We start from the raw sequence: 25,947 nt of genomic DNA, 5'->3' as shown, positions 1-25,947 counted from the left end.
GGCCTCTTCAGTAGCTCTTTGCTTCCACGTGACTCGGGTCCTTTATCTCATTTGCCACCACCACCCTGTCTCCTGCTGCCACATTTTCTTTTGCCACTCTCAGCTTCATGTCATTTTCCCGTCACCTCTCTCCTGTTTTTCCCAACCTGCCACGCGCTCTGTCCACCTCACCTGGAACCTTCCCTAGTTTTCCTGGCAGCCACAGCCTGTCTGTCACACTCTCTCAAACTTGAACACCAGCCAAACCCAAATTAGCAATAGTCAAAATGCAATAAAACTACAGTTTCTGAGTGGTGCTGCTCACACCCCTCCTGAAACACTCAGTACGATTACGTGGAGGAAAAAACAGGAGAGCAGGAGTTCTTGAAAGGTTTAAAAACTATTCAGAACCCTACTTTGGCATCAAAATTTGAACCATTTTGGATTAATTATGCAGCTAAGACACTGCGTAATGATGCAATATTGCTTAAACTCTGATTCCTCCCTCAGAAGGTGCAGAGGTCTGCAAAAGCTAAAAACTTTAATAGTCTTAACACCACATCTACTCACTGCACTCCTTTGGATCTTGGTTGTTACGGACGAGGACTTTTTGGCTCGGGGTCCTAAATAGCGACGTCCAGTTGATAGTGTTATAGAAGCAGAGGCGGCTGTTGTTGAAGATGTAGACGTTCCCGGCGCTGATCTCACTCAACGACTGGAACTGGAGTGAGGAGATCCAACGCTGCTTCAAGATCAAAAGAGAAATACCACTTCCACTGAAAGAGAAGAGAGAATAGAAAAGGAAATGAGTCATGGCAAAGGGAGAAGGGGTAGAGGGGACGAGTAGGGAGAAGAAAGGAAATCAGAGAGAAATAACAAATTTAAAAGAAATAGTTGGAAGCACACAAGAAGATTTGGAAAGCAATTTTAACAAGATGGAAGAAGAGAAAGTAGGATGAAGGAGTAATTGAGGGTTTAGGAGGGGGGGGGGAAGGAAAGGAAAAGACAAGGTTAGAGGGTGGGATGAAAATATATGATGGAGAGGAACAGTAATGAGGGGAGAAAGGGAAAATGGATTAAGAGTTAAGCTAAGAGTCAGACAAAAGAAGAACAAGAAGTCACGTAAAGCTAGAGAAAAAAAAACTCCTATTAAAAATGTAATGTTAGAAAAAAAAAGAAATACCAGACATAAAGAAACTTTTGCAGATGCAGAAGGTTTCTCCAGCTCGGACTTGTACTCGAGCACTGCTGAGCTACATGTACATCATGGGCATTTACAAAACACGACTGGACCTCCTTTGACTCTGCAGCACTATCTCTCTCGAATCTGTCACTTGCAAGCAAACACAGAACCTGTTATCAAAACAGGGCAAATCAAAGCTGTGTGACAACAGCGCTTCAAAGAGCTTCTGTGAGCAAAAACCTGCCGGTGGCTCACCAGCTCCAACGGCGAGCATCCGAAAAGAGGAAACAGCAGGAAATTAGATGATGCTCTCGGAAAAAAGACCATAAAATGCTCGAAATGGCCAATTTTGCCAACTTTTCTCTAAAGAATCCAGGAACCAGCTGAGCTAAGTCCTTCTTCTGGCAAATGCAAATCTGTGCATCACTATTTTGAGTAATTTTGCTAACAGACAGCCAGCACAAACCAATCACATAACCTCTTTGGCAAAGATAGAAATACTATAATTTAGCTGCAGGCTTCAAACATGGTTATTTCTGCAGAATTGTGACATCATTTTGCAGCCTACGAGGTCTCTCCTTGACAAGGGCAGCTGATAACACTGGTCTACAATTTTTGAAAAGTTGCATGCATCAAACAGCATATTAGATGCCATAGCAACTCAATTCAAGGTGTATCAAGGTGGGATGTTGTCACATACAGACGTTTCATCAATTATTCGGAATATTCTGACATGCAAATATGTTGATATCGTCCCGGAGTCTTATCATTTTAAGCATCTGTTTCATTTTCAACGATCAGAAAGGAAAGAAAAGTTTGACTACATTTATTTCACAAGCATTTTGTCTATAGACAAGTGTAATATGAACAATCCCTCTGGAGTTAAGTGAGTATAATGGCTTTATTTTAATTTATTTAAATGTATGCTGTATAGCTTTGTGGAATTTATTATTACTCCTCAGTAATGAATGAGCAGAAAGCGGTGATATTGCAGTGTTTCCTCTTTACTGATCTCGCTCAGACGCACGCATTTGCAAACCTGCAACATCCATCCAGTTTTGTTACGTGGGCAAACAGGATATTATAGACATCCTTGTTCTGTCTTAGACATTTTCCAGATGAGATGTAAACATGGGTCTTAAAAGGTGTCTTCCCACCTGGGCTTTGCTGGAAAACCTCTAAGAGCTTTTGTCCAGGATGCATCATGATTGGAAGCCCAAACCCAATACAGTTGGCTCCTTTCAATGCAAAAGAGGAGTGGCCCTACTCCCAGCTCCCTGTGGATGTCTGGGCTCCTCACTCTATTTCTAAGGTACAGCCAACCACCTTACAAAGGAAACTAATTCCAGCATTTAACAGATGTATTCTTTTAGTGACTACCCCAGACCATATGTGAGGGTTGGATATATATTGGCTGGTGATTTGGAAACTGTCTCTCTTCACCACAATAGTCCAGTACAATACCCACGTTACTGCTGACATCCCAACAATCCAACTTTTTACAATCCACCTGCTCCTCTGTTGTGAACAATACTCAGAGATAGTTAAATGCCTTCTTGGGGCAGCTACCGTAGTTTACTCACAGGGAAGCCTTCCAATGGTTAGAGGGAAAGTGTAAGTGCACCCAAATGATTTATCCTGCAATGGTCCAATTTTGGCAGCGTGGTATCGCGTCAGGTCATAGCAAGAAGGTCCTGCCTTCAAATTCTGGTTACACTGGCTGTAGGTTTAACTGTGAACAGGACTGGCTATCTGTCTTTATGTGTTAGCCCTGTAACAGCCTGGCAATCTGGTGAATCTAGTCTCTCGGCCCTGAAATGGATAAGTGGAAGAAAATCCATGGATGGACAGAAGAAAGTTAGTGTGGGCATGCCTGCAAACATACCTGTAAAGAGCTCTGCCTCCAATGGTAGCCAGGCTGGAAAAAACACTAAGATCTGTCATGTTTTCAGGCCAGGATTGGATGTTGAGGTAACCTAAAGAAGACATGTCAGGCAAAGTGGTTGAACATGTGCTAATTAGTATGTGGCGGTATTTGATGAAGGAGCACAAAAATAATGAGCAACGGATAAAAACCCTTCTGTTGCCTACATCCAAAGTTTCAGATCACGGAGCTGCTCTGAAGTTCAAGCAAGAAACCCTTTTCTTTGTAGGAAATGCGCTTGCAGAAGACAATATTTAATATTTAATATTGCTAATTAAAAGAATGGATTTAATATTCTGCACAATTTGTCTGGTTGCCTTTAATGACAGATTATATCAAATCAGCATCTGTGGAAATGACATTAAAAGGGATAGGAGCAGGAAATGGCTGGGATAGAATGGCCATTGCTCTTTCTTATTGCTTAGGTTTTCATTATGAAAATGCAGTTTCACTCCATTAGCTGTTTGGCTCAACTGCAAGTCGCGGTTTAATATGACAAAAGGGTTTGTATACGAGGTATTGCTCATCCCTTAAGGCCTCTAATAGCTAATGAATAAGTACACACACAAGGATGCACACAGCAGCAGCAGCACACAGTGAAAGAACTTAAAATATGGAGATATTGCACACACACAATAACATTATATGCACCAGAGCTCCTTTTTGAGCTTACTGGCAAAAATCTGCTGTCCTCTTAAAGCTTTCTTTCACTACTTTAGAGGCCAAATAATTCACACGGCCGCATGCACAAACACACCCTGTAATTCTTCTTGTATTCAGTGTTTCCAAGTGAGGCCGTCTTACCTGTGATCTCTTTCACGGTGCGGAACACGTTGAGGCGCTCAGGGTCCAAAGGCCCAATACCGTGATACATATCCCTGAAGAGAAGTATAAAGCATAATAAGTCTATGTTGCTAAAGCAAGGCTTTATAAATGAACGTTTCATTAAGGTTTTTAAGCCAACTAAAGCCGATAGCCAAATTATGATTTATAATCATTCTGTCCTCAGGATGCTGTTAAGAGTATCTGACAAGGTAAGAGCGCTCCCTGACCTTCACTGCTCTCTTTTTTTCTCCATGTGCAGTGGTTTTGTGTGTAAAGTTTTCATCCATGTAGTGAAGCCTATGTTGTCCTTCAGTAAAACTGCACATATTGCTGCTCCTACATAGTACCCCAACAGTGGGTTTATTAACTATGCATAATTAGAATGTGGTCACTTGTAGGGATCGACTTGAAGGCAAAAGTACAGTATGTCTGTACAGAGTCTCAGTCACTCAGTATGATGAGCTAAAGTTCAAGTTCAAGTGGCTTTTATAGTCATTTCAACCATGTACAGTGGCACAGTACAGAGTGAAATGAGACAGCGTTCCTCTGAGACCCTGGTGCTACATATGACATATAACGTGCGGAGGGCGGTGAAAGAGGCGAAGCAGCGCTACGGGAGGAAACTAGAGTCACAACTCCAACAGAGTGACTCTAGGAGCCTTTGGCGGGGACTAAGGACAATAACGGACTATAAAGCACCAACAACCGGTATGACGAACGCGGCCGTGACTCTGGCAGACGAGCTGAACACTTTCTATGCTCGCTTCGAGGCTGCAGCTAAGGTCTCCAACAATGCTAGTGTTAGCGGCGCTAACGGCTGCAGACAGGAAGATACTGCCAGCACCGGAAACGTGCTTGTCATCTCCGAGCATGAAGTAAGGAGAGCCTTCAAGAGAGTGAACACCAGGAAAGCAGCAGGACCAGACGGCATCCCAGGTCGTATCCTAAGAGACTGCGCATACCAGCTAGTTCCTGTGTTCACTGAGATATTCAACATCTCTTTATCTCAGTCGGTGATCCCCACATGCTTCAAAGAGTCCATCATTGTTCCTGTCCCGAAGAAACCCCACCCTGCTTCTCTCAATGACTATCGCCCTGTAGCCCTCACCTCAGTAGTGATGAAGTGCTTTGAACGCCTGGTCAGAGACTTCATCATTTCTTCACTACCAGACACACTGGACCCACTACAGTTCGCTTACCGTCCAAATCGTTCCACAGACGATGCCATCTCTCATCTCCTCCACACATCACTCACTCACTTGGACACTAGAAGGGGGAATTATGTTAAAATGCTCTTCATAGACTACAGCTCTGCATTTAACACCATAATTCCCTCCACACTCACCACCAAGCTGGAGCATCTGGGACTCAGCTCATCTATGTGTCAGTGGATCTCCAACTTCCTAACTGGCAGACCACAGGCAGTAAGGATGGGCGGACATGTCTCAGCCTCCACCACTCTCAGCACTGGAGCCCCCCAGGGGTGTGTTCTGAGCCCCCTGCTGTACTCTTTGTACACATATGACTGTGTGGCCACTACCAGCTCCACCACCATCATCAAGTTTGCTGACGACACCGTCGTGGTGGGCCTGATCTCTGATAACAACGAGACGGCCTACCTGAAGGAGATTAGGAATCTGGAGAACTGGTGCCAGAGGAACAACCTCCTTCTAAACGTCAGTAAGACAAAGGAGCTGATAGTGGACTTCAGCACTAAGCAGGAGAGGAACTACCAGACCCCCGTCATCAATGAGTGCCCAGTGGAGAGAGTGGACAGCTTCAAATACCTCGGAGTTCACATCACGCAGGACCTGTCATGGTCCTGTCACATCAACACCGTGGTGAAAAAGGCCCGACAGCGTCTCTACCACCTCAGATGCTTGAGAGACTTCCAACTGCCCTCCAAGGTGCTCAGGAACTTTTACTCCTGCACCATAGAGAGCATCCTGGCGGGAAACATCTTAACCTGGTTCGGGAACAGCACCATGCAGGACAGACGAGCTCTACAGAGGGTTGTGCGGTCAGCTGAGCGCACCGTCCGCTCCGAGCTCCCTGACCTGCACTCAATCTACAGCAGGCGGTGCTGGACCAAGGCCAGGAAGATCGTGAAGGACCTCAGCCATCCCAACAACAGACTGTTCTCTCTGTTGAGGTCAGGAAAGCGATTCCGCTCCCTGAAGACCAACACAGAGAGACTGAGGAGGAGCTTCTTCCCGCAGGCGATACGGTCTCTCAATCACACCACCACACAGTACTGACCCACACATATGGTTCTTACACACACACTGGACTTTCTGGACTTTGTTTTTGCACAACACTGGTCACTATATTCTTCATTTCCGGTTAATACTTGTACAGCTGCTGTTATTGTGTATATATTTATTTATATTTAGATTTCTTCATACATTCTTATATAGTTCTATATTGTGTATTGTGTATTTTGTTGTACAGTTATTTTATTTTCAACTTTAATTTATATATTTTATCTTATTCTTCCCAGTTAAATTTACCCTTCATTCTAATTTGTGTTGTACAGTTATTTCATTTTTAACCTTAATTTATATTTTATTCCTTCCTAGTTAAATTTACCCTTTTTATTTTTTCATATTTATTTCCTATCTTATTCATAGCCTTTTCCTTTTTTGTTTTCTTTAGGTCACGAGCAGTTGTCCAAGCATTTCACTACATATCGTACTGTGTATGACTGTGTACGTGACAAATAAAATTTGAATTTGAATTTGAATTTGAATTTGAACGGACAAACACAGGCCTACGCAAAGTGCAATATATAAAAACAGCAAAAATGAACAAGACAAGACAGTGCAACAATAGACAGAACAGGACGATACAGTGCAATGGAGATGTGTGTGTGTCTGCGTGTGTGTATATGAGTGTGAGATAAAGTGCTTGAGTCCAAGACAACTGGACTTCTTTTAGGCTCTTGAAGACATTTCAACTCTTGTCCATTCTTTTTCAGCTAATAACGCTTAACACGTGAAGTAAAATGTCTTCAAGAATCCCTAGTTGCCTTCAGCTCAAGCGCTTTAAAGCATCTATATGACTCGTCAGTAGACCAAACTGTGTACTAGACACCATCTTCACCGCACCCAATTTAAGAACCCAATGGGTATTGGGGCCGGCCGTGGTTCAGAAGGTGGAGCAGGTCATCTGCTAAAAACCTTGACTCTTCCAACCTGTATTTCAGAGCAAGACACTGAATCCCCAATACATCGAAAGGAGTATGAGCAAGTGAATGCTAGGTCAAAAGTGCGTAGGCATGGAAAAAAAGCACTTGCATGAACTTGTGTGGCTGGGTGAATGATGCTTATTGAAAGTGCTCTGAGTGGAAAAGCACTATATAAGTATCAGTCCAACCCATTCCATCACCAAGGTCATCAGTGGGGACAATGGGGATGCCAGAAGACATCTGGATCCAAACTTCTTGTTCTGTATGGCAGTTACTTTTTTGCCAAAGCAGATGAATTTCCCAGAAAAGAAAAACTGATTATCAAACCTCAGTAATTCAAAGAATGTACAGTTTGACACCTTCTAGTTTTAAAAAAAAATCATAGAAAAAAACCACATAGACAGATAAAATTTGTTTGTGCATGTTAATCTAGAAGTTCTGAAATTGTATGACACATAAAAAAGTAAAAACAAATCTTTTTTTTGTGTGTGCTCCATCAAATATGCTTAACAAAAACTTGTGTGAAATCACTGAGTGTGAGTGGCACTCACCCTTTAATGCCAGTAATGAGAAAGATGAGGTTGCCATTGATTTTGGTGCAGTTGACAAATTTATCAATATTGCTGGCGTCCACTGTTTGAGCTGACTGCAGGCTTCCTGTTCCTATACCGTCACACACTGAAACAACAAACATCGAAACACACAATTAGTTAAAAATACTACTTAAATGACCATTTTAGCTGCTTTAGCAATGGAGAATTTACCTACTTTAATGCATATCTGAAGTCCCTGTATATTGCAAAGGCCTAATTTTGAGAAATGACCACTGGCCATTTGTCACTGTAATGTTTCATACTCTTTTATGAAAATATGGTCCTGCTTTTGGGTGTGCATGAAAGGCCATGGCCCCTCTCCATGCATTGGAATTCCTTTGATGAAAGCATGGGCCAATCCACAGCCAATTCCTCCCTATAATGAATTCATTACATCTGCATTAATTAGACTTGCGGTCTAGTGTGAGCCAAGTATTTCTGACAGAGGCGGAGGGGATGATGAATAAGGCTGGCATTAAGTGGTGTAACCAGTTTTTGATAGTGATTTATACCAGCCAACGCGATATCTGAAATGTTAATTTGTTATCATTTCCCACAGTTCTTTGGGCTATCCCTCATTAACCCCTCCCTGCTATGTGACGATGTAATCAAGGGATTAGCCAATCAATGGATGCCACAGCCCATACATGGAACCTGAAGAAAAACACTGTTGCCTTGCCTCCGTAAGAGAGAGGTCAGATCAGTTACCTTTGTGAGAACAATGTGATGACGGGGCTAATCCTCTGTATTGAACTGAAGTAATGCTGTTTAATTTCACATTAGCCATTTTAGGCATTTAGCAGACGGTCTTCCAGCAAAATGACTTGTAATTACTGAGCAGGTAGGAGCAGTTTCTCATTATGAGACTATTTTGTGTTAATTACCATGTCGACTGTTGTGGGGATCAAACACGTGACCTTCATTTATGCCATATTTAACTTCCAACAGGATGTAATGAGTATGCACTGGATACACATTGCAGTGATAAGAGAAAATGAGTGTCATGTAGCCAAAGCCCCTTTAATGAAATGCGCAGAGATTAATTTTGCGTTAGGACCTAACTATTAATGTTTGAAATCAACAATATGGAAGGTTTAGAGAAGACTTCATTAATAAAATGAGATAAAGTTTACTGCATTGCTGAGAATGTTACAGATGTGAGCACTGCACGGCGTGGCTCATACAGGAAAGAAGATGTTGATTTTGGAAGGGTCGCTGGAATCAATATCTGAGCTGTAAGTACATTCACGGTAACATAAAAAAAGCTAAGCTGCCTCCCGTGAAAATAAATTACATTTCTTATATAAAGCTTTTTAAGTGATTCCTCTGGGCTCGTGTCGATTTGGTATCATCACTGTTAGCATAAAGCTATTAGATTAAAATGTTTTAACTGCATAAGCTCTTGTACATACAGTAAATGCAGTGCAGTGAGCCTGGTAGCCGTAGAAGCAGGGGGAAAAATGAGAATCAAACTGGATTATCACTTCACTTTGTTTGATTTGCACATTATACCTGTACATTATTGTTATGCTATCATAATAAATAGATAAAAATCTGCTCATTTTCATGGTTTATCCATTCAACAGCACAAATTTGACAGCCTAAACCAAAACTACCCAGGCCAACGGGCAATAAAACACCCCAGGGTGACTTATGAGTTACTCCAAGTGTCAATTAATATGAAACCATGAGAAACCATGAGACAGAAATATACCTTGGCCACACTTTTCAAACATCCATCTTAGGTCTCAGTCACACAGGCTTAGAGACCAGTTGGTGCACTCCTTGATGGCTTGGTGTGTGGTTGTTGGAGGGTGCGAAACCAAAGTCCTCCTTGGGATCACCTTTGTTGAAAGCAGATTGCTGCAGTTGACCATAGTTTGCATGGAAGTTGCAGCATTATATATAAAAACTGTCCAACTGCTGTCCAAGCATGAGCAAAACGAGATCCCCACAAGTAAATGGAAACCCTCTGAGGTCACAGTAAAAGTTGTGTTTCCCTGCTGCCATCAACACATTGCTAAAGCCACAACTTTTACTTTGAAGACAAATGTTCTCATTTTCTGGTTTGGATCAGTTTTCATAGTTTCACTGCTGCTGAGAGAGTAGTTGGTGAGTGTTTGCAGACAAGTTTGCATCTTCCATTGAAACTATGAGCAATCGCAGCATTTTGCTAGTGGTTTTCAGTGTGGTTGCATCACTGACTGGTCTCTATGGCTTCATGATTGGGACATTAGCAATCAGTTTCATAGCAACTGCCAATCTCAAGCAACTACTTGATTGGGGAATTTTTCCCTTGGGATAGAAATATGGTTATTATTTTTTTACTTCTGGCGACTGATTAGGGGAACAGTTGACAAATCATAGACCTGAACCTATTACAGAATAAGCTTTTGAGCAATTAACTGTGGTCGCTTTGCACAACAAAAGCTGAAAAATCTTGCATTACAAGTGCATAGAGAATTTATGACGAACAGCTGCTCTAGCTTCTGTTTTGACTGAAAATGACTGTGTAGGTCAGATCTTGCTCTGTCATTATTTACTCTATGGTCCCTCTTGTGTTTCTCCATACAGGAAATTAAAGATATTCTTGCTGAAATCACCTGGTTTATCCACAGATTTGTATATGCTTTATACCTATAACTTTAGAATTGCAGCTTTTGCTACCTTGTTTTTTTAGAGCCAGAGGGTGGTTTGCTAAGCTATAAGCTAATGTTAGCACTTTTGTCTCCAAAAGGCAATGCAAATTGTTTTGTAACTTTCCTGTTTATGTATTTCCTTTAGGTTTAAGTTTCATTTTGTTTAATTAGTAACTTCCCTGCTAGGTGTATGCTAGGCTTCTACTTCAGTAGTTTGACTCACAGAACTGGTCCACCGTGTTTAACAGGCATGAAACACTTTAATATGACATTCAGCACAAGTTGACTGAAGGAACTATATATTTCGCACTTTATTTTCAGAAATCGCTGCTTGGGTTTACCTTTTGGACAGATGTCTGTGCAAGGGATGCACATTTTAATCCGGTTCTCCTCCACTTCCATCTTGTTGCTGGGACATGCTCTCACACAGGAGCTGTGGTCCACGACAAAGTTATCTGATAGAAAAAGCAGCAAAAATCTGAATTAGAGGACTTCACCAGTCTTTTAGCATACCGCATACAACCCCCTACAGTAAATTTGAAATATAATACTATAAAAATCAAAGCACATTCCTGGAAGGACCCCTCTAATTGTATGAAACTGATTGTATTTTAATCACATTTGTGTAATGATCAAAACTAATGGTCTATATCAATGAGAAACAGTAATGAATTAGCTAAGTACTTGGTTGCAGAAACAGGAAAGCCATACTGTGGTATGATCATCTGATGATCAGTAGAAGTCGAACATGCAGTCTCTTCATGTCACTCAAATTTTAATGCACGTTCGCTGAAATATTTCACTACCATAACTGCACATCCATGACAGAACGAGCTAAGCTTTTTCAGCTGCCAGAAGCTGAAGCAGATGGCATAGCAACTAGCTGATTGAGATACACACTTTATTTATGTTTGATTTATGTTTGAGTAATCTATCTTGACTTGAAATAATTGCCTGGGGTCCAATTTCAGGATTGACAGGGGATAAATGACTCATCAACAGACGCCAGCACAGATTCTAAAAAACAAAAAACAAAGACTTATTTACGAGCGTTATTATCAGCATCTATGTTATTGCGGCGTAGCGTTGTGTAATGGCACACACACCAGATCATTTTGCAGCTGCTTGGATGTGCACTGCGTTCGCTGAGAACTAGGTGCAGACTTACGTGGACATTTCTTGACACAGAAGGCTCCATAGGTGTATTTCGCCCTGGGGTTGTGCTCTAACTGGAAGGACGTCGGGTTGTACACAAAGGGCTGAGGGCACTGGGTCACGCAGGCCCCGCTGTCGTTGAAATTGGTGCAAGCCTGCAGAGGGAATACAACCGCAGTGAGCTAGGTTGAAGGCAAATGGGGAGGGCTGTGATTTTCCTGCATAAGTCACCATGAGCGAAAGAGTATTACAGCAGCATTTCATTTTTACGTGGGATTGCGACATGCGAATCATGCGGCCCTCCTTTGTCTCTTTGAACACCAAATGGGAGAAAAATTGGAGCCATTGATCCACAGCCATGATGTAAATGGTGAAATGTTTTCCCATAAACCTCTTAAGTGATTTGTCGTCTGTGGCCACAGGCGGAAACAGCAGTAATTGAATTGGATGAGCCTTTCTGTGAATTACAACTACAATATCATCCCTGTCAGCATGTGCAGGGAAGTCATGCACCAGTTTGAGGAAAAAGGTAGAACTTGAGGTGATAAAAGGGATATTAATTATGACACAGAATCCCCAATTTGTCCTTTAAAGAGCGCCGCTGTGGAAGATGTTTACAGCACCATAAAATGACAAACAATTTATCAGCAGGTAAACAAAGTGGATCATTTTCGGGCGGGGAGGATGGCAAACAGATGTTGGACAAAAGATGTGGAATGGGAAGAAGGATGAGTGTAGATAGGATGATTTTCTTTCTTTCTTTTTTGGTCACTGTACGTGTGTGTTGAAGGCAGAAATAAAAGAAGTAAAGAGAGTTAAAGAGTGAGAAAGTGTGTGTGTGTGTGTGTGTGTGTGTGTGTGTGTGTGTGTGTGTGTGTGTGTGACGTACAAAGCAGTCCGTGTCCTTGGGGCCGGAGCAGCCGCCGGCGCATTCGCGATGGCAGCAGTCGCTGACGTAAGGCCCGAAGCATCGACCGTCACACTGCTCTGCACACACCGTTTTTGTCACTGCAACGGAAGTGGAAAGACTGAATTTTAAAGGTCTGGCACACACACACACAGACACGCACACACATCTACATACATTCACACTCATAAAGAGAGACAATACCACCACGCTCAACCTTCCTCTCTAGTCACAACTGCTCACAGTCGCATGTAGGCAGGAAGAAATTTGGGGCTTCAGCAACCTAAAGGTCAGCCAAGTTGGTTTGCGACCACAGAGTCACTGCCTAGAAAGCACAGACGTACTTTAAAAACATGAAGCACTGTCTTCTGTCTCAAGAACCTCCTTGGAAACCCTTGAAGAGGACTCTTCTCCTCTAACTGCTCCGAAGCTTCAGCTCAGAGACCGAACAGCTGAAAATAGTGTTTGACAGCGTCCAGGAATGAATCTAAGGGGGAGCTTTGCTTGTGGAAACCCAGTTGGTTTTCCCTAGATACATAAAGTTTGGAAAAAATTTACTGAATCTCACAGATTCGCCATATCAGTGTTTATACAATGGGTGCTTTCAGCCAAGCGAGTCAATTGGCCAAAGACGCCGTCCAACTGTTCTGATTCCCAGAAAGCCTGGCTTTACTCGCTGATATGCCAACTTTTGCAGTAACCAGGGAAATATTTACTGCCATTCCAGTTTCTTCTCTGTATTTTATTTCAACTAGTTTAACGGGAGCTGTGTAAGTATCATTAGTAATGTGTGGCTTGTCCCCATTTCATCAGCCAACATTTCTGATAAAGGACAGTCTCCCACACTGTATTGATAAAGAAGGATATAGACCAGCCAGAGAGTCAGCAGGAGCTTGAAGCCCAGGCATTAAAAACTGCTGTGCTCACTCTGTGCTGAGTTGCGAACATAATGATGCAGTAGTGGAAAAAAAACCCAAGCCTCTGTAATCTATTAGTCTGTTAGTTTAAGAAAAACAAGCCAGAGCCTCTGTAAGTCTTTCCATGAGGGGAACATCCTGTAATTATATGAACGACAAACATTTCTCTAGTTAAACTCCTTCCTTTGGTATCTCATTTTTTTCCTTTTATTTGTTATGTGCCAAGTATTGCTACACGGTGATGAACAGTTATTTCCTACCTATAATTAATAATACATTTTCTAGATATTGGCTATAAGCTTGGTGTCCAACTTTAATAAAAAATGAGAAGAAAAAGAAAAAAATAGGATAGTCCTCATGAAGCTTAAAAAGCAAATCTATCCCAAAGCAGATTACTGGAGATTACAGATTATTTTAAAGCAGATTTTACAGTATCATTAATTTTCTCCTGCCAGTCAGTAAAAACAAGGGGTCACTTGGCCTTAAACTAATAAGTGATTTAAAAGAATTTCATTAGCCTACTTCTCAGTGTTTATGTTGAGTTCTGCTATTGCACTTTGCATAAATAGATTTTGAAAAACTTTTTCAGTTGTAAAATGAATTATTGTTTGTGTGGGTTGTACTTTTTTTTTCTTTTTAAATGAAATGACTTATGCTAGGCAAATGAGTCGTAGGTTGGTTAGCATAGCTTACTGGCATAACACTAGACTGTCTATATCTGAAGTGAAAAGAATATCCTGGTTGTTCCTAGCTTAGCCCTGCAAAATCAGAGAGAAATAATGTCTTCAAACAACATTTCATAACTGTAAGATTAAGAACATCGATATTAGGCCCCAAGCCTTTGCATTGCAGGGTAAGGTTAGCCTAGCTTAGCCAATAAACTGCTAGATTTCACAGTCTAAATTTTCACTAAAATGAACATAACACATTTAAACTTCACAAACTGACCTTTTCACACTTCCACAAATCTAATGATATACTTTATATGTGTTTGAATGCATTGGATCTAGAACACTATTAGCCTGTCTTAGGGAATAACTAGCTTGGTTTTGTCCAAATTGCCAAAAATACATATAGGCACATCTAAAACACCATTACCATGATGAAACTTGGTTCACTAAAGGGCTCAGTTAACATCTAAAATGTTCAAGTTCATAAGAGTACAACTAGAAAAAGACTTGTTTGGAAGCATTTTCAGGAGAAAGCCTCTGCTTTCTAAAAAAAACAACAACATAGCAGTAAAGCTAAGTGCAAAGTTGCAAGTGAACAAACTACAAGACTTCTGGAACAATGTCCTTCGCACAGACGATAGCAAAATGGAGATGTTTGGTCATGACACACAAAACCAAATATAGCATATCAGCACAAACACATATCAGCTGATTGATGGTGGGGTAATGATTCAGGCTTATTTTGCAGCCACAGGACCTGGGCACCTTAAAGTCATTGAATCCACCATGTACTACCAAAGTACTCTTGAGTCAAATGTGAGTCCAACAACTTAAATTTACTTCAAACTGGCTCATATAACGGGAGAATGACCCAAAGCAAGGCAGCAAATTTACAACAGAATGGCTGAAAAAGATAAAAACTAAGGTGCTGCAACGGCCCCGTGAACTGAACTGAAGCAACATTGTAGAGAAGAGTGGGTCACAATTCATCCAAAATGATGAGACTGATAAAGTCATAGAGAAAAGTATTACTTCAAGTTACTGCAGCTAAAGGTGGTTCTGCGAGCTCCTGAATCATGAGATGTACCCCAGAGGGCCACGTAATGTGAAAACGTTCTTTTTCACATGACTGTCTCTCTCTGTGCATAGCTATTTGACACCACTCTTAACTTCAATACATGTAGCACTGGTCCACAGTGTTACCTTTACAATAAAGGGTGTAGCTTTGGAGTTGTGTTATCAGAGTGGGATTTATAACTTGGCACCATAGACAAATGGAAAATTGAGCTTTCAATATAAGTAATTATTGTGAAAAAGTTTTCCAGCCCAAAGGATGATGTTTGTCTAACCAGCAAGTTCAGGGATTGTTGGCCAAGTTGATCCACCCCTTATTTGCAGGGTAAAAGTCTTCTGATTGACATTAAACTACCCAACACCTAATGTGGATGTCCGCAAAGAAGTAAAGCTACACATGCATGTGATATCAGTAAAGGGCAATAGGATTAATTTTTAATTTTATACCGGGAAAGCAATACATTACATCACGTGTGAATCAGCGTTTTGAGGTGGGACTGCGGTAGTGCACTCACAAGTTTGACACTGGTCCTCCTGATGGCCCCAGCAGCGTCCGTTACATGAGCGATGACAGCGTCTGCCTGCAAAAGACACCGTACATCAGAGAACTCTCTGCAAACTTTAGACGTAGTTTTGACACAAACACACATTAAAGACACTGCCCCCACACACATCAAACACCTAATCGTTCGCTCGTGCATGCCCTTAAAACTGCTTGACTAATGACAGTGACAGAACTGTCGAATCTCCTCCGCTCATCCAACAATAGATTTCAAGTCACTGGCGACTCATGGCCTGTGAGAAACATGAGCATGAAAGACAGGCTTCTTCTCCCTTCCGTCAAGAGCTAGCAGGCAAAGTGGGACCTGACAGAGCATTCACAGCCTTCATCTGCCCGTGGCCCATCATCAAGACTTAATTGACTATGGGTTAATTACAGAGTAAGTGGAATAGTGAGGCAGATTGTCACCCGGCCCCTTCAACCACTCCCACTGTGGGGTTGTTAATGTTAAATACTAACTACAACTTGGCAAAGGGCCTCAATTTGGCAACCTCCACTCCCACAAACTCTCTTGTCATTTTTGGCCCACCTCCTCTGTTCTTTGTTTCTTTTCATCCCCTTCCTCCTACATCAGTGGCATCTCATCAACAAAATAGCAACGTTTCACGCACATTGTACTTGTACAGGGTCTTCCCCAACCTTTATTGTCTAGAAACAGGCTTTGCATGATGTCCTGATCCCTGCTCATGCTAGTCAGATTGTATTCTGTTCATTCTGCAAAGTGTAAAAAAAAGGTCATAACGCCTTTTCATTTGCCCCATTGTCTATGTCTTTGCTACCACTCGGTGCCACAGCTGTCCCCATTGTTCACCCTGACACGTTTTGATACAGAGACCCTGAAGAAACTGCTTTCCATCCCTCAAAATGAGCAAAAGGCTTGTCCATAAATGCGCAGAAAAGTTTGAAAGAGTTGTCTTTAGCAGCCAGTTCCTCTGACAGAATGTCCGCCGGATACTGACGCCTGTTATGGCCAAAGCAGAGGGAGCTGAGGGACAGCCGGGACCACAAAGGGGGTGAGGCGGTTGGGTAACAAGGGAAGTGGGCAGCTTCAAACCAGCTGTCAGATTCACTGAGATTTAAAAAGACCACAGCAGACAGCAGCTCCATGGGCCTTGCTGCAAAGTCGTTAACATACCACTACAATAGAAAGGTTCACGCGCTGATCTAACACTATGTGATTTTGCTTCCAAATGACCGCCAGGCAAACAGAATGAGGATAGGGCGTGATTGCTGCTGGATGTGTGTGTGTGTGTGTGTGTGTGTGTGTGTGTGTTTCTACAGTATGTTGGAATGTGCCACTTTAACATTTCACTGACGATACTTTAAAGGGCACCTATTACATTCATATCTTGCTCCACATTTTTATTCTTGGACTCTAGTAGAGAAGCTTTGCATGATTCACAGTTAAAATGAACCTTAGGTATCTTATACTGGGCCTTAGTGCAACTGCCTGTTAGTTCATTTACTGCTTGAAACAGTCCTATTTCATTCCTTTAACTTTTCCTTAAGCCAGCTTTCTTATAATTGGCTGCCCCATGCAAACAGAAGGTTTGAACAGCTGTGGATGTGGTTTCAGTGCCAGAGATGAAGTATTTCTGTCATATTAAACCTGTATATGACGTATATACAGTTGTGATCAGAAGGTTACATCCACTCATCATGGGCATGAATGTCATGGTAATTTTGTTCTATTTCCAGGGTGGAATGACACATATTTAATGACTGTATGATTTTGGAAACTGCAGTTGTTTAGAAATGGCGGGTAGAGACCTTCCAAAGCTGTGAAAATCTCCTATTATTCTTATTAGAGCTTCACTGAATTCATTGGACTTTCCCATTGCTTTGAATAGTGTTTAACCCCATTAGTGCTGTCAAACAAACCTTTTTTATGCTGGCAAAGAGAAACTACCAGTTGTAGTCTATCATGATCACTAATGAGAAGTTTACAGGGCTTGGTATTGTTGAGTTAAAAGACATTATTGAACTTTTAACACCAAACTTTTAAAAGATTTAAGTATATATTTGAGTCTGTATGTATACTTTTGGCTATGTGGATTAATAGCTTCTTGCCGGTTTGTTCCGAAACCTCCATCCTTCATTCATCCATCTTCTTCTATTTATCCACTTCAGGTCTACCGGGGTGCTTTTAGCCTATAAAATCCCATTGACCTCTTCTTTAAAACAAGAACTTAAGTGTTCATTGCTTGGGGGCATCACCAGTGACTTAGAGGTCAGAAGGTTAATCTAATCAAAAACTACTGGTTCTACCGGTTTGCACCCTCACTCTGTACTCACATCCATTGTTGCTGTTGTTGGACGGCACCACCAGCAGCTCAGCTTGGGGGTTCTTGATAATGTCACGCCAATGGATGGTGTCTGCGTGACACAGGAATTTGTTCTGGTCAACATAAACGCCCCCATTCAGTATCTCTGCACAAGGAAAAACAGAAAGGAGAGAGAAAGAGACAAATGAGCACATAGCCGTGGATATAGAGTACATGTGCACGATGGCAGAAAATCAATACTTCAAGGTTAACTCTTCTCTTTGTCTCAAAGTACCACGCTGCATATGCTGTTCCCTGAAGCGCATCTGAGCATGACGATAAATGCTATTGACAAATGCACACAGATATTCTATGCCAAGTCCAAAGATATTTGTATAGAAAGTACCTCATAAAAATAAGCAAATGGATTTTAAAGAAACTCCTACTATACGCCAGTCTGATTTCCTAATTATGCGCTGAGTATTATTAAGTAATTTCATTTATCTTCAGAGTTAATGAGTTTGAATGTCACAGGCAGACATGATACTTGTTGTGTTAATTAAAACTGGAGCAGAGAAAGCGCATAGCTTCGGAGTTTAGATGCACTTAAATCTTGAAACTTTTTTCTTTTTATTGTTGAATTATTAACTTCAAGACTCCTAAGCGGCCCAAACAATCAAACTGTCTCATAGAAAATAACTGGAACTGGAGCTTTTCGTGACCTACTCCACAGTGAGAGCCAACACACCAAAGACAAAGGCAGGCACTTCAACCAGCATTTGCTTAATAGCAAAAATATGTTTCCTTTCAAGGACCAGTGCCCTTAACAGATGCCTGGGCATGGATAGTGATAATACATTCTAATCCCTCTCCCTGTTACTAATCCAGGTTTTGGATATAGAGACTGAATGAAATGATGCTGCAGTAATCCCCCCCTCCTGAGTTGTGACCCAAAGCAGAAGGGAAAAAACAGCCCCCATCTGTGTTTCTTTCTCTCTGGGATACCAGCAGACTATATAATTTAACCTATTTGGGGGATTTAGATACAATCATCTTGCATCTCCTTCTCCTTGAATATGATTCCATGAAAGTACTTGTCAAAATAAATGAAATTTAATAATGAAAAAAGAAGCAACAATGTGCTTCAGATTAGGGCTGGATTAGCTAAAGGTAAAGAAGGGCATTGTCTCTCCAGGCAGATTATTAACGGCGTGCGCTTATGATTCGACTGCTGAGAAGCACACACACACACACACACACACACACACACACACACACACACACACACACACACACACACACACACACACACACAGGAAGCTAATCATTACCATCCGACACCCTGATTAAAGAAGTGGGCCTTGGTGGAGACGGGGACATTTATTCAAAGCTCTCTTAGAGGTGACATGGCGCTCTGTCTGCCTGCTGAATGGCCTACAGCCGCAGCTTCATGTAATCATGTTCCCGTCACAATGGACGATTTATCTGGGCGTGTTTAACATTCATGTATGGCGGCTGGAGAGAAAAAAAAAAGGAAGAAGAAGCTTGTACAAATAGCACATGGACTGCACCATCAGCATGCTTTGATAGCATTCAAAAATAGCTGTGAAATGAACGGCCATCCATTACCGAACCCCGATTAATTATTTTTCAGACGGCAGATGTGTCCATATGTGCATTTCGTGTTTTCCCTTAAGTCTCCTTCATGTGATAGAGGGCTTTGTTGTTGAGCCGCTTCACGCCTCTAAAGATCCTTGAACAAACAACCCATTAGTTCAGACATACTGTGCACATAGACAAGGTCATCAGGGAGCACGTAACAGGTCAAGATTATAGGTTTTACACACACACAGGCTCATCGGACATTTGCTTGTGTCAGGCATCTTTCCACCACGACTGGGTGAGGGCCCTACTTTGCTTGAAAATGACCTCTTTTTACAACTGGCTAGAAGTGAGCATCCCTCGCTGGATTGTTACGTGTCTTGCCTATGAGATAAAAACACTGTAAAGCCTTGAAGTTTCTGAAGGATGTTTTAGTTTATGTCAAACTACAGACTCAGCAGATGTTGCCTCTCATATTTTGCAGCTGCAAGTGAGGATTTATAATGGTGTGCTATGCTAGGGTAACACCTTGAAAAGCTTTTGAAGGCTTTTTTGTCCAGTAACTGAAAAAAGACATAGTATTGGTTCGGCATTGTAAATAAAGGCCGACACACTAAAAAGCAGGTTTTGTGCAGTGTGTTTGACAGGCACATAAAGCACTCTTAATGCTGTGTAAATGTTGTGAAGCACAAACAAGCAAGGTTCAGCTAATTTTCCTTTAATTACATTTATTAATAATCTGTTTTCAAGCATGGGGCCATCGTTCAATTGCAAGAAATTGGAAAAGAAAGATTTGACAGAATATATGAATCTCTGGAAACATGCTGCACATTAAGCAATCTCATCTGATCTACAGATGTACCTTCCTACTCAACCCACATCAGACAATGGTTCACTTAATACCTGTCTGTGAAGGTTCTCAGTCATCCAGGTCATCGTAGTCAAAGGAGCTTGCAAAGAAAAGCGTCTGGACTTCTTTAAGTTGCTTGAAGACGTTTCACCTCTCATCCGAGAAGCTTCTTCAGTTCTAAGGTCAAATGGTGGAGAGTCCCAGATATAAACCTAGTGGGAGTAACCCCCCACAGAGGGACAAAAGGACCCCCTGATGATCCTCTAATCGCCTGAGCCAAGGTGTGAAACTGGTTGGGTCCCAATCAGCCAGAGTTTCGGGTGTGTTCATTGTGAAACCTGGCCCCACCTTATCATGCGAATTCCTGAGGTCATGCGAATTCCTGAGGTTCCCGATTCACTTAATACCCTTTCCACACAATGGTAAATGGCCTGTATTTGTATAGCGCTTTTACTAGTCCCCCCTAGGGACCCCAAAGCGCTTTACACACCCAGTCATCCACCCATTCACACACACACATTCACACACTGGTGGAGGCAAGCTACAGTTGTAGCCACAGCTGCCCTGTGGGGCGAGGCTGCCATATCTGCCATATATTGGCCCTTCTGGCCAACACCAGTATGCGGTAGGTGAAGTGTCTTGCCCAAGGACACAACGACCGAGACTATTCGAGGCGGGGCTCGAACCGGCAACCTTCCGATTACAAGGCGAACTCCCAACTCTTGAGCCACGATCGCCCCCCAATCAGTTCAGGAAACCCATATACACTGCATTGAAAACATTACTTTACACAACAGTGATTGTCCATCTGCAAGCTGCTTTGTAACCCACCTCCTCCCCAGGCCCTCCTCTTTTTATATACTATTTCTGACTCAACCATGAACCCTAGTCATGCATCTTCCCTTGGTTTTGCGGTATGCACCTTCAAACTCATTTTGTAAAACACTGCAGAAAAATTCTGTTCACTTTGATCATTTTGATCTTAGATATAGAAATATTTTATTTGATACAGGAAAACTGGTCCGGTCAGTGGTGGTCGTGAAATGAACTGGACATATTAAGCAAATGCAATGATAAATCATGGAATAGTTGTTCAGACAAGTCTTGACTAAGATTGTGGACCAAATCCTGGTTCATTTTGCTTTTTATTATCATTAGGGAAATGTGGTTAATAACACATGACCTACATGAAGCATGTCTTTCAGTTTCCCAACACCTGAGCACCTTTAATGACATCGGCTCACTCTTATTCTGCAGAATTACTGTGGTAGGTGGTACAGTCTATCCAATACCAATCGGAAAGTCATCAGATCGATCCCTGGCTAACCCAGTTCATGTGTCAAAGTTCAAGGTGAACCCTTGGTTGCCCCCAATACATCCACTGGAGTGAGTGTGCATATGAATGCTAGAGAGTGTGTAATTCTGAGTGTTCAAATGGACTAGCAAGGTGCCATTGCATCAATGCATTTACCAAACAGTAGTTTGATCATTCTTGGGCTACAGACTCAAAACTCACATTGATATCAGTGACAAAGGTCTGAAACGTGGCCTTAATTAACACTGTTTGCCTTGCAGTCTTGATGACACATTATACTTATGACAATTTGTGGGAGTCCAATCAAAAGGGTCAGTGGTCAAAGTTGGATGTAACCATCATTCTACAGTAAAAAAAAAAAAAGTGAGAAACTTCCAGTCATGACATGCATAACCAATCCAAGCAATTACAACGTATGAATCTGTAAATTGTGCAATAAAATGTCTTATTCTTTAAGAGATACGTTGGTTAGTAGCAGATTTCACCCATTGTAATGATAAAGAAAATGTCTGAATGAGTGGGATATTACTATAGGAGACTATGAAAGACACTTTCTTACATGAATTGAGCTCCAGCTAACCAAAGCAGGAAGGATTTGAGATGAAGTAATATTCATATCAATCACAAAGCTCCACATCACTTCTTTAATTTCAGCTCCATAGAAAAATACACTATGATCTACTATGCAGTCTCTAAAATAGGTACAAAAAAGAAAAAATCTCCTGTCTCCCTTTTGATTGTCTATATGTTCAACCAAAAGACTTCAGCTCCTCTGGGTGACACTTCCTAGTCATGCCGTTTTATGCATGTATACGGCCGCTGAGGCCTCTAATGCCATATGGTCAGGTCATGTTTGGTTCAAGACGGCTTCTGGTGCAGCATTTTGCTACAGCTCTCTTGGCAGTGAAATAAAGTGCCTCACTGTGATGGAGAAAAAAAGAATCACATAGCAAAAGTCGAAGTGTCATGCTGAATCAGAGATTAGATTTGATATAGAACTGTGCTGGGGAATAAGAGGAGGTCACTGGAGAAATTCCATCAAATGCAAAACTGAAAAATGGAATAAATGGCTTAATTTAATGACACCACCTTTATTGAATTCATTTACTTTCTTTCTTCTCCATCACTCAGTCCCATAAACCCCACATTTCTGACTCCCTCTAATGCTCCATCATAAAGGATGGTGCTTCATATTTAGCGCAGTCAAGCTCTAAAAAAGTGTTGCTGAACAATATAACAGTGCGGGCATTCAAGGAATAAAATGAGGGTTTGTTTCAAAGTGATAAACAGTGACTTAAATATCCACACTGTAAGCCTTATTTAAACCACCTGCTTGGGTTAAGGGTTATGGTCAGAAGAGACTTTAGGGGGGTTAAGAAAAATGAAGAAAATGAAGAATGGCTCCAAAACTCAGTCTTGCAGACTTGTCAAAATGCCTAATTTTACTTTAGGGGTTAAGGTTATGCATTATTTACAGCTTGACTGCTTTGAGCGACAGGGATCCAGTATTTGGTTTGATTAAACTTAACATTCAATATCAGTGCAAATTACAGATGTTCCTTCCTATCCAACCTTGTAAGCCAGTGTGAGTTAGTTAATAACTCTGCAGTTCTCTCTTCCTGTCCAAATATGACCAAATCACTATGAAAACCACTTTCTCACATGAGTTGAGCTCCAGCTGACCAAAGCAGGAAGGGCAGCTCCTGCTCTGAAGGCTCAAGCTGCTTTTGGCCTTTTTGGTGTTTCAAAACTGGATATGACAAGCGAAGGGCAGGACTGATGGTGAATCAGCACATTCGTTGGCCAATAATTTGTCGATTATAGGTTGTTAACCAATGAACATAACTCCTCCTTCTTTCTGAAACATCCATTAATTTTCTTCTGCTTATTCAATTTAGGGTCTTTTTGAAACAATGTTAGGATTTAAATTGATTAAATGAAGCTGTTTTTCTGATTTATATATACACATCGCGATGGGTTCATTATCGAGTTGATACACATGATGTAACTCAAGAAACCTCTATTGGTATTGTTAAGGTTCAAAATTGAGGAGGGAGAGTACAAACCACCCTTGGTCCAGAAGCTCTTGGTCAAACAATGATTTTTAATGAATACACACGTGTGGGAAGACACTCTGTACGCCGACAGCAAGTAGTCTTCAACTTAATCAAAGCATAGAGCTGATTATTAGCTCATGAGAACACAAAACAAAATCACCTGACAGGTTTTCTTTAAGTGCACTGTTACAAAATAATGGGCCCAATTTTAGACATGTCGATGTTTCCTAAAACTCCCTCTATTAAAAACAAAAACAACAACCCAAACCTAACTGACAGAATCAACCCATCACCACAACAACCTCAACAACCTTAAACACACAAAAGTTTTGCCACCACATAATTTCACCTCCTCAATACACCGAAAGTCTCATTAAAACCACACAATTTGCACACAAAAATCACCCCCTTATGCTCTGTAACATACTTACATTCAGCATAAGACCCCTTTACAACAACATATCACTAAACTATAAATTTCCTACCCAAATCTGCACTTCTCTTGTCTGCCATGCTTCCTCTTCTGAAAGTCACTTCCTCAGTCACACACACACTCCAGCTAATTTGCATACTGAGTCATATCTCAAGAAGTTGCTGTAACAAGAGAAACATATGTTTAAACATTATCTCCTTATTAAATTATTTTATTTCTTTCTACAGTGATCACTAGTGTTGATCACTCAGTACGAGAGCACTCCTAAGTCACTCTTTTAAAACTACCTTAAACACTTTTTTGTTTTCATAACTCACTCCCTTTGTCATATAACTTCTTTGAGTTATTCCTCAGCTTCAAACTCAAGTGTATTTCATTAACCATTCACACCATTCTACCACTCATACAAGTAGCAAACTGATCTTCATTGCGTATCTTTGTGTTCTAAGCCAGGTTTAATCAGTATCTATACAAATAATCATCATGAGCTTGTCTTGTCTTTATAAGGTTAATGCATTTTCTGTTTGTGTGTGTGAATTTGCATATGTTGCTTTTGCAGTGTGTCAGACTCCTTCATAATTTTGCCTTTAAACAGTCAATTTTCTCCTTCCCAAATTTACTAACCCAAATTTTGATTTCCTACCTTAAATAGCAGCATTCCTTGTCCTCAGCCAGAAGGTAGGGCTCCACTTGCCACTTTCCACCTCCGCCTTAGCCCAGCGGCTTTACCCTTGAGGTCCCATCTTCTTCACTTCATCTCACCAGTGAGTCTGAGCTCACAGGGACTGAGTGAGGCCGAGTAATCGTGACTGTGCCTGCCTTAGGTTGTCCCAGGGTTTCGAGGTGGGATCTTACCCGTCATGGGCTATCCAGCCTTCCATACTCGCCTGATACGGGGCCCAAGTGGGCAGGGGAGGGAACACACTGGCTCTGGAAATTAAAGGAGTGTAAGCTGCTTCCTTCATTGCATCTTATATTAAACTATCTCACTTCTGATTCCTTCCTAGAATAATTTCACATATGGCACTTTGTGTATGTGTGTTTTCTATTCATTAATGTAATTGTCAGTTATTTTCTCTCTTCATTTTACCTTCTTTTGTTTGTTTGTGACGTTCTACTTTAGTTCTACTAAACCTTGATGTAAAAACAATACTCCCTTATTTCACGCACACACTCTGCATTTTGCCTACGCACACACTTCTCTCTCAGACTTCCTCTGTTCACACACCGCCTTGCACTCACTCTACTATCAACTTTCATAGTGTTATTATTATTTAGTATTTTGTACACATCACACAGAATCATTCAAATCGAGTACTCACAGCATTCACATCACAACCTTCAACTTTCACTTTCAATCCTGCAAGACGCAGAGATGGACATCTCCTTCACCTAACATAAAACTAAATTACCATATCAACATACAATTACTGAAATTCAAACTCAAATACACCGTCTGTTTTAATAAAGTAAAAGAGTAAACGGGTGTACCAAGTGTATGTACTTATGCGTTCTTGAACTGAAAGAAAAAGAAACTCAAACTCTTATAACATCACTCATGCATCTCTTAAATTAAAAACACTTTCAAACTTTAAACATCCTACTTTACATCACCAAAGAAATACCTCTCACACCTTTATTCATCATTCAAAACCTTCTAGTCACCGCATTCACACACTTAAACTGTGACTAGAGTTGAGGAATATAACTCAAAACACACTTTCCTAAGAGTATTTTAGACATGCTTGTCATAATCAGAAAGAGCAAGTCAAAAACAAACAAACGAAAAATTGAAACCTCCATTAATTCT

At 41.3% G+C, this 25,947-nt stretch overlaps 1 protein-coding gene across 3 annotated transcripts in view; it reads right to left on the bottom strand.

Annotated features, from left to right (window-relative positions):
• Window positions 1–25,947, bottom strand: part of LOC146608103 (receptor tyrosine-protein kinase erbB-4-like) — a 381,455-nt gene that overhangs the window by 98,502 nt on the left and 257,006 nt on the right. For all 3 annotated transcript variants that reach the window (XM_085348721.1, XM_085348723.1, XM_085348722.1), the window contains exons 4-12: window positions 17,912–18,046; window positions 15,570–15,635; window positions 12,375–12,493; window positions 11,499–11,640; window positions 10,672–10,785; window positions 7,650–7,776; window positions 3,891–3,964; window positions 3,048–3,138; window positions 550–755 (exon numbers count right to left, since the gene is read on the bottom strand). In XM_085348721.1, the coding sequence (XP_085204847.1) occupies window positions 550–755; window positions 3,048–3,138; window positions 3,891–3,964; window positions 7,650–7,776; window positions 10,672–10,785; window positions 11,499–11,640; window positions 12,375–12,493; window positions 15,570–15,635; window positions 17,912–18,046 (1,074 nt within the window). The remainder of the gene's footprint in view (window positions 1–549; window positions 756–3,047; window positions 3,139–3,890; window positions 3,965–7,649; window positions 7,777–10,671; window positions 10,786–11,498; window positions 11,641–12,374; window positions 12,494–15,569; window positions 15,636–17,911; window positions 18,047–25,947) is intronic.

Source organism: Diplotaxodon limnothrissa, linkage group LG23, assembly GCF_057381915.1.
Source record: "Diplotaxodon limnothrissa isolate DT_005_m linkage group LG23, D_limnothrissa_male_GT1.1, whole genome shotgun sequence".
Classification (NCBI taxonomy): Eukaryota; Metazoa; Chordata; class Actinopteri; order Cichliformes; family Cichlidae; genus Diplotaxodon; species Diplotaxodon limnothrissa.
Note: the sequence above shows the minus strand (reverse complement) of the source record. Positions and strands in the feature narration are given on the sequence as shown.